Below are 19,350 nucleotides of genomic sequence, written 5' to 3'. Positions count from 1 at the left end.
CCTTTAAAATAATAGAACAGAAACAATCATCACCACCACATAAGCCCTAATCACCTCCGGAAAGAGTGGCTTTGTTCAAAGAGTTTACTACCTTCAGAGAGGAATGCTGCCAAGACTGTTCACTGATCTAATTTGAAGTCAAGCTTGTCTCAGGACAAGACCTCACCCTTCCATTGCTGATCACTGCCCTCTGTCCCTTCTTCAGCTTCAGGACATCCCTGCAGTACATGGCATGAGACAAAATGAAATCCATTTTGGAAGACTCAAAGACCTCTTTAAAAAGACTGAAATCCATGCCCTAGGAAAGTAATTGTTATTAAGGAAAAGTGATTGTTATTAGATCATAAAATGGATAATCATAATAAATTATAAAATGCTATTTTATTGGAAAGTAATAACTAATTTTAATAATTAACCTTATTATGTCTCCACTCTCCTTCCCATCTCCCCATCCTCTCAATAAGTACTTTCAAGTAATACTTACTATTAAGTAATACTTATTTCCTTTTCCTGTTCTTTTTAGTGATTCCTCAACTGACAAACTAGTATTCATGATACCTTTATTCTGCATTTAAAAATCTGCCCTGGATGATGTACCTCAGTGGATTGAGCAAGGGTTGAGAACCAAAGGGTCACTGGTTTGATTCCCAGTCAGGGCACATGCCTGGGTTGTAGGCTAGGTCCCCAGTAGGGGGCGCACAAGAGGCAACCACGCATTGATGTTTCTCTCCCTCTCTTTCTCCTTCCCTTCCCCTCTCTCTAAAATAAATAAATAAAATTTTAACAAGAAAAAAACATTTTTAATTCCAAGTGAGAACCTTTTTTCTAACTAAAACATCAAGTATACTCATCATTTTATAATAAATTTTAAGACTAAAAAACAGTAAAAATATATTATGTACAAATGAATAGATATGGGCTTACACCGAAAAAAAAAAAAACATAAAGAAAACATTAGCTTCTAACTCATTAACTGGCTTAAATCTCAGTTTTTTGCTTTATCAACATATGAATATTGTCTAATTTTTAAAACTATACAAAATAGATGGCTTGTGCTTAAAACATACATAAACTTTTATCCTTTATATCTTGAAACCTAGCAAGTTTAAAAGCAATCAAGGGAATGTGGTAGAACTGTTGTTTCTTAAAAATATTCTTCCAACTAAAAAAAAAAATCCTGAGACTCAAAACTGAAATCACAAATCCTGATCAAGAATAGGACACTTCAGCCCATGAAAGTAAATTTCTGTGGCAAATAACAGAGAGAAGCAGTTTCCTGCCCTGCTCAGAGACTCACCCCAACAGAGAACTCCCCAATATCAGCTCCTGTAGCCAGGGCCTCTGCAGTCTCCTCTTTGGCCATTTTTGTGATGAAGTTCTTAGCAGAGTTTGAGGTCTGAGTTTGGAGAGCTGCCCAGATTGCTCTGGAGATCTGAGTGTTCTCATAATTTATATCTTCACTAGGATTATTGATCATACTTATTCTAACATTGTTACTTGATTTCTATTTAGAAAATGGGAAATAAGGGTTATATGATAGATGTTTTCAAGTTAAAAAGAGGCATTTATATCAGTCATATTCTATAAAGACAAAATACTACCTCTCTTAAAAGTCTTTGGCAGTTCTCCCCTGCATGCAGAATGAAATAAAAAATGCTATAACAAGGCATTCAAACCCCTACATGAAATTGTCCCCTAGCCTACCTTTCCAATGTCATTTCTTATCATCCTGTAAATACAGCATACATTATAAACCATCAGATCCCTACACTTCCCTCACATATTTTGTATTCTTCTAATACACATCATGCCTCACACTGGCAAGTAAACTCCAAGTACACTCATCTTTGCTTCCTTAAGTCCCAAGCATTCTTCAGGGTTCTGCTCAAACCCTTCGTCATTCACATGGCCTTTCCAGATTTCTAGTAAAAATTAATCTCTCTGGGTAAAAAGACAAGAATCCATGTGAGAGAATACATCTGGGACCCATAAAACCAAAAAAGGGCTCGTATCAAGAACATAATAAACAGAAATTCATACTTATGTATATCTAAAGACATGTATAATATTAACGGCAGTATTCTTCACAATAGCCCCAAACTAGAAACAACTCAAATATCCATCAAATACACTAAACAAAACTTTGTGATAGTTATATGATATAAAACTACACAATGAAAAAGAACTACTACTATTTGTGATTTCATGGATCTCAAAAATGTTGAGCAAAGAAACCAAACACGAATACGTATTATAAGATTCCATTTAAATGAGTCATAAATAGGCAAACCTTTCTATGATGTGAGAAGAGAGAAAGGCTAGGGGGTCCTGATATAGCCACAAGTGGGTAAGGGCTTTTAGGAATTTGCTGTTTCTCTTTTTCCTGGTGGTGATCACATGGGTATGCTCACTTTGAAATACTGTGTATCCTACAATTTGTGCATTTCTTTTGAACCTATATTCTACTTCAATTAAAGCATTTATTTAAAATATTCAACTCTCCCTCCCTTCCTGTTCTCCTAATCTACCACAACTTGAGCATTAATCAATTTGAGTTAGAGTGCCTTACCCATATATCTATCATCCTTTACTACAACTACTCCTAATTTAACTTTGAATTAACCACAGCAACTAAGCTGCTCCCTTAAATAATAAGGCACTCAGTGCATCAATAATGTTGAAATCACTTGGATATGACAATAATTCAGTAAGTCTCCTGGAGACACAGGGTGCCAAGGGGACACATGAGGGGTATGAAATCTGGATGAAGATCCAATCTGAAAACTACTCGTGAAAAGGAAATGGAACATCTCATTCTCTGACAATGAGACTCTCCACCATCCCCCAGTGCCATTTACTCAAGCCCAACGATGACGTGACACACAGCTTTCAGACCATGGCACATGCACCCCTCTGCATGCCGAGACCTGTTTCTATCAAACTTACACTCATCTGCCTGCATGGTATTTCCCCCCTCCACACCTGGACCTGTCTCAGTGTAAGGACCCTGCCCCTACCATACAATATTCAACACAATCTTTGCAGCTTCTCTGCAGCAAGAACAGGAGCAGTCATACAATAAAAACTTATCTATGATAACCTTATTATTTTTTCCTCTAAAAGAATCTATCCCCTTAAATAAAGTTAGACTATTGCAGTCTTCTCTGTTTTCTTATTGGCTGGCAAACATCTGAAGAAGCAATGCTCTTTTCCTTCAAAGACTAAAAAAGCAGGACCTGGCCTACCCACCAGAACAAGAATATCAGCATGCAGAGGCCCATAAGGACAAAATGAAGTTTTAGACACTCGCCTGATGTTTAATAGCATCGTACAATAATTGCCTTCCAGAAGGGCTATCAAAATCCCCAACAATCCAAAAAGTTACTGGCCTAATAAAAGAATCATCTGTTGAAAAATAAAACAACATATTGAGTTGGAGAGAAAAAGGCACATTCTATGCTTCAATACTGTTATTAAGCCAAACAATTTCTGAAAACCATGCAAAACAAATAAAAGTATAAGTTAAATAAAGATACAAGGCAAAAGTAGTGAAATTTTGATACTAGAATGAAAGCAAGGTACATTCCATGTGGCTTAATTATAAACTAGGGACATGCACTTACTAATTTTACTATGGTTTGGGCATCTGTTAGGATATAAAATGAAAAAGAGTCTTTGAACATGTGGGTTACATAGTCTTTAATCATATTAATTTGTAACTTTCTGAAATATACTTCTTTGCAAACATTTATATACGATTTATCTGAATGAATAAAATATCCACTGTTACCCACAGGTTCCAGAAACATCCCAATAAAGGATTAATAAATTCTGAATTACAACAGTGCCTGAAAAAAATAATTAAGAAGAGGAACAGAACATTCTGAAATTTAAAGTTACCATAGATTTCCTTGGAGGACATTCCTAGGCAAAGGTAAAGGAAAAAGAGTAGAAGAAAATGTCATTTCTATAATTATTGCCTACTACCAAATTTTTAAATTTTTTATTGCATTTTTTTCATTACCACTTCCATTTGTTCCCCTTATACTCCTTTCTCCACTGTTGTCCATTATCAAACTTTAAATAATGCCTAACATGATCTATGCCTCCTTCTACTCCCTGGTTCCACTAGTGTTTAGCACTGTTCCAGTTCCCCTCAAAACCAGTTTCTTAAGTAATCAAATGGAGCAATAACTGTACTTAAATATACCTGGGAAACCACACATTCTTTCTGGGAGATTACAGTGGGGATAAAAACATCTGCCTTAAATGACAGTCAGTGCTTTGAAAGGGTGACCACAGAGGAAAAGCATCTGTCTGCCATTTAAAGGACATCATTTCACACAATCTTAGTCTAAATAAATAACTCCATAAAAATTAATTTTGAAACTTACACAAGTATTTCCAGAACCAAGTTTATCTTTAAAAAATAAACCCAATGTTGTCACTGATGAGGCAAGTCAAGCCAGTTTCCAACCCATTAATCCATTAACATAAAAAATGTTTTCCTATTTTGAATAATGAAAAATTTTCCTTTAATATTTAATTTAAAATGTATAAAGACAGCATTTAAATTTTCAAAAACATATTAATTAAATTATGAGCAGGTATTTTCTATACTCAAATCATAAAAAATAATAAATAAAATAAATTATGGTGTCTCTCTCCCAACAGATATTAATGATTGAAATTTTTGCAAATAATTAAAATAAGATGTTGAATCCGAGATAAGTCGAGAGTGCATTACCTTTCTTTGCCAGATAGTTCATACTATTGACTATAGCAGCAGTCTTGCCTTGAGAATCCAAGGCAGTAAATCTAGCATAATCATCCACAAAAAAGTTATCTGAAAAATATTGAAGTAGATTTATAATTAATGTGTCTAAACTCAATCTAATATTAATATTCAACTGATAATCTGGTATGACCATAATGTAAGTTTTCTAAAAAATGCATGAATGACATATATTGCTTCATGTTGATTCAACAATTTTACAACCGTATTGACCCCTATCCCATTAAACATATTTCAAGACAGTTAATAAAAATGTACATATCTCACATAACTCTCATATATGTATGTGTCATTTTAATGGTTTATATTTATTCTATTCCCACTTCTATTACTTTACAACTGAAGAATCTCTTAAAAATATCCCCTTAACTTTATCTCTCTCTTCCATTGTCCATCTACCACAATAAGCTCTCCCTTATCTTATTTGGAGGTAGGAGGGGTCAAGAATGTGAGAAAAAAATAAAATAAAACTCTCATTTTAATGTTTTCATGTGTCAGAAAATAGTATTATTTTTAGCCCCAGAAGAAACAAAAGGTTATTTTCAGATACACAGCTTTTCTGATTAAATGTCCACGGGCAATGCTCTCATTAATCATTTCCCCCTCAGACTACTCTTGCTAAAATTACAGTTTCATCAAGTCATTCCCTTGCTCTAAACTACCCAGTAATTTCTTCCTACCTAGAAAAGGTATGATACTTGACTCCAGCCTAGTATCATAAACCCTCTATCTTCAGCAATCTCCCCAATCTTATGCATTATAATACCCCAACATTAACACCATTCTTCTCGAACTGTCCTCCAAGCACACTTTGCTTTATCACCATCTCATCTATTTGTCTACCCACTCACCTACCTGATACTTTCATTCAACTAAACATACTAAAGGCCTATGATCCTTTCAGTCAATATTCTAGTAAAGGAAAGCAATTGTAAATAAGACAGAAATGGCCCATAGCATCATGTAAAGTTGGGGAGAAAGTACTGTGGCCTTAAACTTAGTATTCTCTAAAAAAAGTTTGGGACAGCACAGGCCACAAGCAGCACATGTAATGAAGCTATGACCACTGGGTCAAGAGGATGCCAGCTGCTCCTTCACTGACAGCACAGGCCACAAGCAGCACATGTAATGAAGCTATGACCACTGGGTCAAGAGGATGCCAGCTGCTCCTTCACTGATACCTCCAAACACTCACCCAACAGTCTGGAGCTTTGCCTCTGTGGACTAGCACTGTTTCACAGCTGATTACTATAGCACCCAGTGGAGAAAGGTACCCAAAACACAGAACTATTTTTATGTTCCTTAATCATGACTACTCCAAAGATAACTATTAACAGTTTAATTTAAAATTATGAAAAAAACAAAAACTCAAGATAAAGACTCACAATACTGTTCACCTTGCTCTATTAAAACTTCTGGTGAAAAGCTAAAACCTAGTGCAGAGAAACAATGTAGCTTACATTCTGACTACTCTCTTTCAAATATAAGCATATATGTGCATTTTCCTCTGCCAAAAAGACATTCAGTTTCAAGTTAGATTAGAAGATAGTTTCCATAAGTAATAACCATAACTAACCTACATATTCATTCTCAACATGAACAATATACTTGGTTTTCACCTCACCAATACACCAATGCAGTGAGATTTCCTGTGGTGATGTCTCCTCCCTATTTCCATCTGTTTGCTAATGCTCTTTAGAATCTCTCAGGAAGGTAAAAGAAACAAAATGCACCTGGGCTTAACCTATCTACCTCTTAAAAGATAGTCTCGTGGAAACAACCCAAACATTCATCAACTGAGGCATAGATAATCAAAATGTGTACTATCCATACTATGGAATATTAATCAGCCATAAAAAGGAATGAAGTACTACTGACAGATTCTGTAATGTGGATAAGCCTGAAAAACATTATGCTAAGTGAAAGAAGCCAGTCAAAAAAACTTCCCATTATATGAAATACTCAGAATAGAAAAATCCCCAGAAACATGAGTTAGATTAGTGGTTGTAGGAGGATAGGCAAAGGGAAAAATGGAAAATGACTACAAATGGTTATATCATTTCTTTTGGGAGTGATGATAATGTTCTAAAATTAGACAGTGGTAATGATCACACAACTTTGGAAATATACTAAAACTTGTACACTTTAAATTGTGCACTTTAAAAGATTTACTTTTATGGCATAACACTATTTCTCAATGAAGCTTTATTTTTTAGAACATCATTTTTATGTTCTCAGAGAAAAACTACCTAAGGTATTTGTTGACATTATTGCTGACTGATCCCAGAATGATGATGAAGAGAAGACAGCTGCTTAAGAGCTATATAACTAAGAAAGTCAACAATACAGGTTATTTTTTTTAATCATCTAAGCTCATTAAGGTGGTATTTAAAAGGCACTGAATATTTTTCAAAATTTGGAAGAATTTTTCTCCTTTGGGAGGATATTCTTTTGAATTTAGAAGCTTGTATTAGGAACTCCAGATGCAATGAATTTAAACATAAAATTGTGTCACGATCTTGGGTTAGCTTCTGAATATCACAATCTAGTAAATGCAAAGATTCTGAAGGACAAATCAAAAACAGCCCAAAGTTGTTCCCAAAATGCTCCTTACTAGTTACTGTTAAATCCAGGTATTCTCGCTCAGCTGTCAAAATCCTAGAATTGATTCGTGGAACAACATTCGGCTGATTCATAATATATTCTACCACATCTTGATCATGGGTCAGTTCACCCTATAGAAAAAAAAGAAACAAGGTATGTGGAGGGTAAGTGCTAAACAAATATGATCAATAATAAGTTATTAGAAACTAACAAATAATTAACTTTATATTATATTATCTTTTCAGGTACCAGTAACAGCTAAAAACAAAAGTCCCCATATTATAGATCCCTGTCATTGCCAAGCATAACTTGGTGTATGATGCACAGTATCATGCTAACTCTTTCAACAATATGAGGCAGACATTATTGAGATCCAGTTTAAAGATGAGTAAGCTGTGGCACAGAAGGCTAAACATCTAACTCAAAGTCACAGAGCTAATAAGAAGTGAATATAAAATACAAATCCACATTTTTTTATCTCTACACATACTACTGTGCTTCCCCAGAAATAAGCAAGCTCTTCAAATTAGTTAAAACAATCAGAAATTTATTCTGACATCTGCTTATTGTGAGCTTCTTTTTTAAAAGATAATTTTTATTAAATTTATTGGGGTGAGATTGGTTAATAGGATCATACAGGTTTCAAGTATACATTTCTATGATACCAGATCCGTATATTGCACTATGTGCCCACCACTTACAGTCAAACCATCTTCCATCACCATATATTAGACTCCCTCCACCACCCATGTCCCCATCTGCCTTCCCTCTGGAAACTACTCAGGCTTAAGAAAAGAGGAAATACTGTCATTGTTAGCTTCTCTTAAAGAAGAAAGCTACATGAATTCCCTCAAGCAGTTAATAAATATACTTTGTAATAAAAATCACTCCAAGCTTTTTTCAATATCAGGCATCCAAGTAACCCTATATTTCCAGAGTCACAATTACAGTGGGAGAAAGAAAAGTAATTTATTATTTATTCTTATCTTTTGTACCCTCACATTATAGAAATACTTATACAGCTGACTCTTGAAAAATATGGGTTTGAACTACATGGGTCCAGGTTCCACAGTATGTAATTTTTTTCACTAAATAATGTAAATATATCATCTCTTCCTTATGATTTTCTTAACATTTTTTCTCTAGTTTATTATAAGGATACAGTATATAATACACATGACATACAAAATATGTATTAATAGACTTTTTATGTTATCAGTAAGGCTTCCAGTCAATAACAGTAGGCTATTAGTAGGTAAGTTTTGGGGAGTCAAAAATTATATGCAAATTTCTGACTATATGGGGGTCAGTGGCCCAAACCCCAAATTGCTTAAGAGTCAACTGTAGTTTGTTAGGAAGGAAGGAAATGTACATATTTCAAGTAGGAAAAACTCAAGTGTTCCACACCTAGACATAATTATGAAATGTCAAAAGTGAAAGGGGATCCCAAAAGATCCTGAAACTAACCAAGAGAGGATCCTGAAAGGAGAAAGAGAGAAAAAACTCATCACACACACCCAATCCTGAATCAGAATAAAAAACCAGAGGTCAAAGGCAATGGAAGAGTCACTGGTGGTGAGAAGTGGTACCTGCAGCAGGGTTTTCAAGATGGGGACCTCCCTGGACATTAAGATTAAAAGAGCAAACAAAGTTTATCAGGCTGGGGAAATGCTCTTGGATGTGGTAGTCATGTGGGAAGGACTGTGTTCAGTACCAGGGCATATTTTTGATGGTGGAAGGAATTTTTACTCAATGCCAAGATCGTGGTATACTGGAAGATTTTTATAATTCAGTTAAGCCCATCCAAATTATCAACAACCCCATCACAATGTGAAGCCAGAAAAGTTCTCAAGTCGCAAAACTGAAATTTCTTTGAATTTCCTCTGCACAAGAAAGGTAACAAAGTTCTGTATGAGACATCATGGCATGTTTGTCAACATTCAGTATATCCTGTGCTGTGACATGAAGCGGTCTCTGCTGGCTAAAGACTTGATAAAGATGTGTAAATTCATCATTCACTCTGCCCTTCAGAAGGAAAAACTAACTCCAAGTCCTGTAAACTTCACTATCACACCTGAAACCTTACAGAATGTCAAAGAGAGAGCCTTGCTCCCCACATTTCTGATCAGAGGACATCTGAACACGATCAACTGTGTCATCACACAGCCATTCACAGGTGAGCTGGTGGGGAAGCCCACTCTCAGAAGCAAAGAGCTGCAGCTAGCCCTCATGGACACCTGTGGGTGCAGAGAAGGGTATTCCCATGATGTCACAGACATTTAGAATATTCATATGGTGATGAGGATGTCTGTCAGAGCCTCTCGGTCCCCACGTACATGGTCTTCCCCTGGCTGTTCACCTGCCCCACACTCAAGACCACTAACTTTAAAGCGGAATTTAAGGTTAACACATTGTGCTGCTTCACAGCAATCACCTCATGGAGAACTTCCCGCTGAAACTCTTCAGGATGTAGCATGGGAGGGGAGCTCAACTGCTTTTCTCAATTATTCTGTACCAGAAATGGACCTGACCCCTCGAATCAGTCACCTTCTTCCTCATTTCCTCGAGGCTACTGCTCCCAGCAGGCACCTCAGACCTTTTCTTTGAAATTCATCAAGATTTCTTAATGCTATTGGCAAGATCATTTCAGAAAGCAAAATTTCTTATGAGTCCTGACTTCCCTGCTACTCTTTAGGGGTGAAGGGCAGTGGTAAGAGCAGTTTGAGCTTTGCTGGAAAGTGAAGTCCTGGGGATAGTAGGGAGCCCTCCACACCCAACTGACGATGTGGCTGAGACTGTGATGGCAGAGTCCCTGCAGAACAGGGACAGGCATGCCCTGACTGATATGACTCAGTGGGTTGGGCATTATCCCACAAACCAAAGGGTTGCCTGTTAGATTCCCAGTCAGGGCACATGTCTGGGTTGAGGACAAGGTACCTGGTGAGGGGCATGTGAGAGGCAACCAATCAATGTTTCTCTCACACATCAATGTTTCTCTTCCTCTCTTTCTCTCTCCCTTCCCCTCTCTCTAAAAATAAATAAAGAAAGAAATCTAAAAGAACAGGGACAGGTGTGCTCCTTGCTGGTGATGTCTGCAGATGCTCTCCAAGGAGGAATACAGAGTAGCCTCCACTGCAGAGTAGGGCATTCATCCCACTCTGCTGAGTAGTTCTTCAACAACATTTTCATTTTAACTTTAAAACCTTTAAAAAACTGGAAGAAAGTGTTCCTTGCTGTCATAGTAATGAGGGGATTTGGTCATAATGGCTAACGTATTTCTGAAGTCTCAAGACCTGGTGTAATAGCATGTGCTACCATATTCCCAGAATGTAGTTCAATGCCAGGTTATATAAGGAGGCACAAATGCGTGCCTGGTGATGGGTGAGTTGTGAACAGCAGGAGGCTGGTACCCCAGCAGTAGCTGAAGACCTGTCTGCATTGGCCGATTCTGGAACAGTACACTGGACTTGATGAACTTGGCCTCTCTCTGATCCACAAGGGACCTATGTTCCAGCCAGGGGTCTGGGCCTGAAGCAACTTTTTCCTTAACCCCACTTTGTGGTTCACAATATATGATGAGCCTGTTACAATCCATTTCTTCCTTCCAAACCTGCCATTCTTTCCATCAGTACACAATTAACAAGCCCTCAGAAATCAGCCCTGGGCTTTGCTTGCCACCTGGCCTTCCCTGCCAGTCCTCTCCTGGACAGGCTTGGGCAAGGTGGGCTCAGGGTGATGGCCATGGTCCCCAGACAGTGTCTGGTGACATGTGATGCTTAGGGCAAACAACCCTGACTCAGACACAGCTTTATCTCAGGGCCTCAATGGGGAAAGCAATACAACTTATTCAGTCATTTAAAGGTTGGTTCCCACAGAATACATTTCTGGTTCACAAATTTCCTTTTATGCTCACATGACATTAATAATTTTCTATCTTTGATAAGGGATTTAAACTAAAGTAGCAGAAAACAAAGAAGCTAAACTTTTTGGAAAATGTCAAAAGTAGAAATAATTATTAATTTAAAAAGCTAAATAAGAATTTTGAGAAATGGTTTCAGATGTATATTGCTATATAATTTCTTTAGTATACCCTTTTATGGATATAAGTATGACAAATACTCTCCTTAGGGAATAATTAGTACTTGAAGAAGAGCCACAGCCCAACTAATTTTATTATTTCCTTCAACCCTGAGGGGCCCAGGCAAGGGCTAGAAGCTGGACGTTCCCTCCCCTTTCTTCGCCAGACATCTCTACCAGTGTCTGTTAAGGGAAACTTAGATGTTTGGATGCCTTGAACAGCAACCACCCCATGACTGCCCTAGCTGAAGCTGGGGGTGTCTACTGTCAAGGGCTCAGAGTTGTCAGACTCTCCTATTTAAGAAAGAGGAAAGAAAAAAGAGGTGAAGGAAAAAGTCTGACCTATGAGTGTATTATTTTGGAAATGTCCATTCAGGCAGCAACACATTGTGGCTGTCAGAGCTCCAGCAAGGACCTGACTCCAGTTCTCAGCCATGTTGTGAATTCCAGAGAAGGTGGAGAGATAACTCAGATATAAAAAGAAAATGTAATTACATATTCAAATTCAATGAATATGAATATGCAATTGATATTACATATTTAATGGAATTACATATTCAAAGTGCTAAAAAGAAAAGGTTGTCAACCAAAAATTCCATATCCAGGTAAATTATCATTCAAAAATGAAGGGTAAATAAACACATTCCCAGATAAACAAAAATGGAGAGACTTTTTCACTGGCAGAACTCCTTGCTAAAATGAAAGGGGATTCTCCTTGCTAAAATGAAAGAACATAAGACAATATCTCAAGTCCACCAAAAAAATTAAAAGCAGCCCTGGCTAGCGTAGCTCAGTGGATTGAGCACAGGTGCGAACCAAAGTGTCTCAGGTTTGATTCCCAGTCAGGGTACATGCCTGGGTTGCAGGCCATGACCCCCAGCAACCGCACATTGATGTTTCTCTATCTCCCTCCCTTCCCTCTCTAAAAATAAATAAATAAAATCTTTAAAAAAAAATTAAAAGCACAAGTAAAGGTAACCACATATGTAAATATAAAAAATATACATACATTTTTTGGTCACGACTCTTTTTTTTTATCTCACTTAAAAGACAACTATAAAAGGGAACAGTTATAAATCAATGCCAATGGGCATATAATGTGGAAAGATGTAATCTGTACATCAATAACAACATAAAGAAGAGGCTAAATAAAGCTATAGAAAAACAAAGTTTTCCTATACTATTGAAATTAACTTGGTATAAAAAATATAGCAACTATATAAATGCTATATTAAAAAATTATATACCATAACAAAGTAGGATTTATCCCAGAAATTCAAAGGTAGGTCAACATAATATTTTATATTAATAAATAAAGGACAAAAACCACATGATCATCTTAATAAACACAGAAAAGGTATTTGACAAAATCCAAAAAACTTTCATGACAAAAATAAACTCAACAAAGAAGAAAAAAAAATTTTATAAACCAATAAATGCAATCTGCAAAAAACCAACAGCTAATATATCATACTTACTGGTAAAAGACTGAAAGCTGCCCCCTTAAGATCAGGAACAAAGCAAGGATGATCACTCAACACTACTTCTATTCAGCATAGTACTAGAAAGCAGGCAATTAAGCAAGAAAAAAGAAAGAAGTGGTAAAAGATGCCAACTGAAAAAGAAGAATCAAAACTATCTCTACTTACAGATGAGATACTGGCAAGATGACAATATTTTCTGTATAGGAAGTGTTAAAGAATCCACAAAATACTATTAGAACTAATAAACAAGTGGTTGCTACATATAACACCAATATACAAGTCAAATGCATGCCTATGCACTAGCAATGAATGATCCAAAAATTGAATTTTAAAACAATTCCATTTACAGTAACTTCAAAAAGAATACCAAGAAATAAATTTAAGAAAAAAAGTGTAAAACTTCACTGAGAACAGCAAAATGTCATTGAAGGACGTAACACCAAAATAAATGAAAACATATCCTGTATTCTTGAGTTGCAGGACTCAATACTGTTAACACATCAATACTGCCCAAATTGATCTAGAGATTCTGTGAAATTCCTATCAAAATCCCAATTAGCCTTTTGTTGCAAAAAGTGGCAAGCTGCTCTTAAGATTCACAAATTTAGAATGGATGGATGGATGGATGGATGGATAGATGGATGGATGGAAGGAAGGTAGGGATGAAAAGACCCAAAGTTGGAAAATTCACACTTGATTACAACAGTAATCAAGTCTATGATTCCATAAAAAAATATATACTGGTCAATGGAAAACAATAGCCAGTCCAAAGGTGCCAAAACAATTTAATGAGGAAAGAGTATTATTTTCAATAAATGATGCTGAGATAAATGACTATGCCAAAAGATATCCAATTGCATGTCAAATTAGATATAGAAAAAACAGTGAACTCCTACCTCCATTGTATAGAAAAACTAACTAAAAATGGATCAAGAATTAAATGTTAAGAGAAAAAAACTATAAAATACAGAAGGAGCCCTAACCAGGTAGCTCAGTTAAAGCAGAGTCCCCAACCCCCAGCCATGGAGCCACCACTCCCATTAGTTGTGGAGAATAATTGTCTTTCAAGAAACTGGTCCCAAGTGCTAACTAAAAAGATTGGGGAACACTAGATTAGAGTGTCATCCCAGTACGTAAATGTTGCAGGTTTGATCACCAGTCAGGGCACATACTAGAATCAACTAATGAACGTATAAATAAGTAGAAGAACAAATCAATGTCTCCCTGTCTCCCTCTCTCTCTCTCTCTCTCTCTCTCTCTCTCTCTCTCTCTCCCCCTCCCTCTCTACCAATATCAATAAATAAAAATTTTTTTAAAATGCTCAGAAGGAAACATAAATCTTCATGACCTAGGATTAAGCAATTGTTTTGTACATATGATTCAAATAGCACAAGCAACAAAAGAAAAAAAGTAAATTGAACCTAATCAAAATGTACATTTGATCATTAAAGGACATCAACAAACAATGAAAAGACAGATCATAAAATGAGGAAAAAATACCTGAAGATGATACATATAACTGACTCATATCCAAAATGCATAAACAACTCTTATAGCTCAAAAACAAAACAAATAACCCAATTAAACATGGGCAATTAATCTGAACAGACATTTCTGCAAAGAAAATATAAATGGTCAGTAAGCCCAGAAAACAATGTCCAACATCATTTATGCTTGAGTAATGCAAACCAAAACCACAATAAGATACCAACTACTAGGCTACATTTAATGACATAGACAATACCAAGCTTTGGCTAGAATGTGGAGAAGCGGAACCTGGATACACTGCTGGCACAACTGTTTAATGGTGCAGCTGCTTTAGAAAACAGTGCTAGTTCCTCAAACGGTTATAATAAAAAGGAAATTCTACTACTGGATATATACCCAAGAAAATTTGTACATGACTATTTATAGCAGTATTATTCATAGTAGCCAAGACATGTAAACTGCAAATATGCATCATATGATAAATGGATAAACAAAAGGCACTACATCTATTCAAGCAACTATTATTGGGCCAAAAAAAGGAATGAAGTACTGACATATGCTCCAACAAGGATAAACCTTGAAAGTATTATGCTAAGTGAAAGCAATCAGTCACAAATGACCACAAATTGTATCAATCCATTTATATAAAGTGTCCCAAACAAGCAAATCCACAGAGAGAGAAAACAGATTCATGGTTGACAGGGATAAGATAAGGGAAAATGGAGAGTAGCTGCTACTAGGTGTTGGGTTTTTTGGGGTGATGATAATGTTCTAAAATTAGACAGAAATGACAGTTTCATGACTTTTTATATGCTAAAAAATAATGAATAGTAGTCCACTTTAAAAGGTTGAATTTTATGGCATATGAGTTATAGCTCAACAATAATTATATGATGAAATATTTTAACCATTTCCAAGTCAAAATCCTTACAAGTAGAACAAATGTCTCCCAGAATGACTACCTTCCTAACAATCTTTAAAATTTAATACTGAAACCAATAAAATTAGCTATTTAAAAAACAATATATGGAAAGTCTCATGAATTTTTTCATTACAGTGAAACTTACTGGAAATCTGCAAATCAATTATGAATAATGTATAGAAAACAGTGCTACTTCAATAATTTTACTGCCTACTATAAATATGTAAAGAAACCATTCTCTTTCAAAATCAGCCTTCTAATACCACTCACCAAGTACACTGCTCTTTGGAAGAAGGTTGTGGTCTCCAGGATTTTATGCATTGTGATGGTTTCCAACTCATCAGGATCTAGCTGTTCCTTTTCAAAGGGCATTCCATTGAACAGGACGACAGGCAACAAACCAACTCCAGTCTGTTCATAGTAACCTCTTGCTTCCTAAAACAAATGGACCACAAACAGCACATTTTTGTTCTTCTTAGACAAATGAAACAAAGCATATTTTTCATACATACAAATTCTAACAAAAAATCAATAGAAATATGGTCACCAAGAAATAACTAATGAAATTTATCTTAAAAAATATCACAGATTATTGCATAGTTAACATCCTACTGGGTAAATCTGAGATTAAATTACTGAGTTTTTATAAAAACACAAAACTTGGCAAATGAGAAGCGGTTTGGGGGTGGGGGTTGGAGTAATTTTAAGCATCCCAAGCTACCAAACCTGAATTACACATACTATACTCAAAACTATACAACAGACCTTTCTGCAATGATGGAGATATTTTACTTTCCTGGTTCAATACAGTAGTTACTAAGTACATGTGACAACTTGAACTTAATTATTTCCATTTTAAGAGACACATGTGGCTAGAGACTACTATAATGGGCAGTACAGCAACAGAATCACATAAATTATTAGCATTCTTGGGCAGATAGCCTAAGAAGAAACACTTACATCCAATCCTAAATTAAAAAGGGCCTATATCACTAAAAAAGAAATTCCACAGGCAAAAAAACCAAAGTTGGTGGAAAAACAGTGTTCAAAAACTTCTCTACAATATACTGAGCTCAACCTTTCCCTTCTCCAGAATAAAAGAGGTCCCTTGGCAGGGAAATATCAGGCCAACAAAATGGCAAATATAACAGATAATTATATTTTCCCCTGTCAACATAGGTACATTGTCCAGATATCAACCATAGACCCAAGACTAAGTTTTCAGAGTAAAAACTATATTACTATGTAAGATATTAAAAGTTCCTTACAACTTTCTTGTCAAACATCTCTTAACTGAAATTTTCTGAAAGCAGCGGATATCTTTTAAATGTAAACTTTTTAGACAGCCCAGAGATGTATCTTCAATTGGGTAACTAAAACTAATTGGCAGCCGAAGACTGCTTAGTTCCTAATCAGATCGAGCCACAGTAGCAACTGATGGTACAAACCTATCTAAGGGACCGAAGATGGCACAGGCAAAAAGGCTTTCTGGTTTGATTTCTGCCTTTTATCCATAGCATTGTTTAAACTTTTAAAATTTACACTCCCAATATTGTAACCATGTTAATTCTATTCTGTCAGGATGGGTGGGGTAGGACAATTGGGAACCTAGTTACAATTAGCATTTTGGACTGCAAGTAACATGACCACTGAACTCTGACCCAGAAGAGGTGACTGACGTCAGACCAGGAACCACCAATGATATGTTGCTTCTTTGTTCACCAACAACCAATCCCTGGCTCCTGAGCGAAGTCAAGCCATATAAAACTCCCACCCTTTCCCTTCTCCGGCGGTCTTTTCTTAGCTCTTTCTCCAGGAGGAGAAAACGTCGCCCAGGAGCACAAACTTCCAAAATAAAACTTATCTGCCTGTTTCCATGGCTAATTGGCTATTTATTTCCTCGGCGGGGTCTAAGAAAACCTTACATTTGGTGCCGCAACCCGGGAGGAGTCATTGTCTGCTGAAGACTGCTCCTCTCCCAGCTTCCCGAGGAGGCCTTATGGCTACCCCACCAGTCTGAGCACCAAATCAGGGTAAGTGCCGCCGTCCCTCAACTTTCTGGTCCTTGGATTCTGTTCTGGGTCCCCATCCCTGGGAAAGGCTGCTTTCCTAACCGAAAATCGTGGTGCTGCATCGGGGATAGCCCTTCAGGGAGATAGTGTTCTCCCGGGATTCAAGAACAAGTGAAGACGTTCCTCGGTCTTGGATCCCCTTTCTGTCTGATTTGGTCTGTGACTTGAGTTGCAAGATGCCAATTCTCAGTAACTGATCTTCCGTCCTTGGGACCAGGAATGGGAGGACAGGGGTTCAAACCAGACCCTAAGTCACCTCTAGGGTGTCTGGCCTCAAACAGAAATGACTGATTTTTCTGTCCAATACGGCCTGGCCATTATATCAGTTCAGTAATTGCAAAACCTGGCCCCCCTGAAGGCACTTTTGATTTCATTACCCTTACTGACCTAAATAATTCTTGCAGACGGACTGGGAAAATAGTCTAAGGTCCCCATATTCAGAGCTTCAGAACTTTGTGCTCCCGCCCGGACTTGTGCACCCATTGTTCCATGGTGCAAGTCCTCTTGCCCCGGAAAAATTCTGAATCTGCACCGTCTCTCCAAAACTAACTGCTCCGGAGCCTCCTACCTTCTCTTTCTGCCTCTCCTGAAGATCTTATTTCCCTCCCCATTCTCCCCCTCCCTCTGAAGGCCTTTCTCCTTCCTCCTTTCCCCTCTCCCTACCAGCTCCCACCAGCCAGTGGCCTTTTACTGGCAGAGGCCTATGCCAGTAAAAAATGCCGAGGCTGCCTTTCCCACTTTCGGGATTAAGGAAATGCTGTGCTGTGGGGGTGGAGAACTTCAAAGTGCTACGCCTGTGTTCGGAAGTAAAAACAATGAGATCTGAAATGAGTGCTCCAGTTCTGCCCTGGCTCCAAAGAAAAGAGGCAGCCCCCCTCCCCCGCCCCCAGCCCAAATCTTTGAGTGGTCCCTACGTAAGTGGGGGCCTTGCTGGGGTGTCTGAGGTCAATCCCTGAAACGTGCAGGGGCCTCAAAGGGAATTCCAATCACAGTAATTAAACTCCGGCTGGTCACCCAGCACTCCAAGCCCCCCCTTGGCTGTATTAGACAGTTAGGGGAGAAACCAAAACATGTAAAAAGTTAGGGATAACCAAAGGAATAATGGCTTTTGGAAGCCCTGCACATAAGCAACACAATCTAACCTACTACTTGGATTCCTTAGCCTTTTCTGACCTCCAAACCTGACCAGGAAAAAGTCAGTTTGAATCATTAGCTTGTTGTGAGCTTGCAGCAGCTTTCTCCCCAGGTGACTTCTAACAACTCAATTTTCATCCAAATACCCCTTGCAAAAACTGAAGGGGCTGGACAGTGTTAAGTCCGCTAGGCAAATGTCTTGCTTTCTCTCTCAAAAAATCGCTGCACCCCGCAGGCACAGGTCAAGCATTTAAAAGCCACAAGGGCGCTCGCAGCAACAAAAACACCCGTGGGAGGTTACATTAAACATGAACTGAGAAAGAAGACTAAGTTTCCTGCCAACTGCAAGCGAATGTCCACGCAGCTAGAGGCACACTGTAAAAGCATACATGGTCTCATCCCTGTTGTACATTCCCCACTTAGGTGTAGTCTTTAAGAAGAGAGAGCAAGATTTTAGCCTGTAGTAGAAGTCCTGCCTTTTCTAGGCTCTGTTCTCCTAACTAGGTATTTTTTGTTCGAATTTGCCTCAAGTATTTTCTCATTTCTGACTATATTTGCATCTCTGGCTACTCTCATGCCTGTCTGCTTTACCAAGTAATTGCTGTGTTTATTTCTAGCCAGACAACCATCTAATCTGTAAAACCATGCCTTTAATCCTTATTGCGTGCACAGCAGGAGATGATGATATTCCTTACCTGCCTAACCCAAGCCTTGAATTCAATTTCAGCTTCATATTGGGCTTGGCCCCACTATGCCCACATTGCCTAGAAACAA

The 19,350-nt window shown here is 37.5% G+C and overlaps 1 protein-coding gene and 1 pseudogene across 4 annotated transcripts in view; one reads left to right on the top strand and one right to left on the bottom strand.

Moving 5' to 3' along the window:
• Positions 1-19,350, bottom strand: part of UGGT1 (UDP-glucose glycoprotein glucosyltransferase 1) — a 184,647-nt gene that overhangs the window by 54,688 nt on the left and 110,609 nt on the right. For 3 of the 4 annotated variants that reach the window (XM_045825843.1, XM_045825844.1, XM_045825842.1), the window contains 7 exons: positions 15,641-15,805; positions 7,410-7,530; positions 4,748-4,846; positions 3,901-3,924; positions 3,311-3,405; positions 1,298-1,504; positions 167-298 (listed from right to left, as the gene is read on the bottom strand). In XM_045825843.1, the coding sequence (XP_045681799.1) occupies positions 167-298; positions 1,298-1,504; positions 3,311-3,405; positions 3,901-3,924; positions 4,748-4,846; positions 7,410-7,530; positions 15,641-15,805 (843 nt within the window). The remainder of the gene's footprint in view (positions 1-166; positions 299-1,297; positions 1,505-3,310; positions 3,406-3,900; positions 3,925-4,747; positions 4,847-7,409; positions 7,531-15,640; positions 15,806-19,350) is intronic. The other variant, XM_045825845.1, reaches the window with a different exon arrangement.
• LOC123810274 lies at positions 9,008-9,872 on the top strand (annotated as a pseudogene).

Source organism: Phyllostomus hastatus, unplaced genomic scaffold, assembly GCF_019186645.2.
Source record: "Phyllostomus hastatus isolate PE091 unplaced genomic scaffold, TTU_PhHast_1.1 phas_scaffold_60, whole genome shotgun sequence".
Taxonomy (NCBI): domain Eukaryota; kingdom Metazoa; phylum Chordata; class Mammalia; order Chiroptera; family Phyllostomidae; genus Phyllostomus; species Phyllostomus hastatus.
Note: the sequence above shows the minus strand (reverse complement) of the source record. Positions and strands in the feature narration are given on the sequence as shown.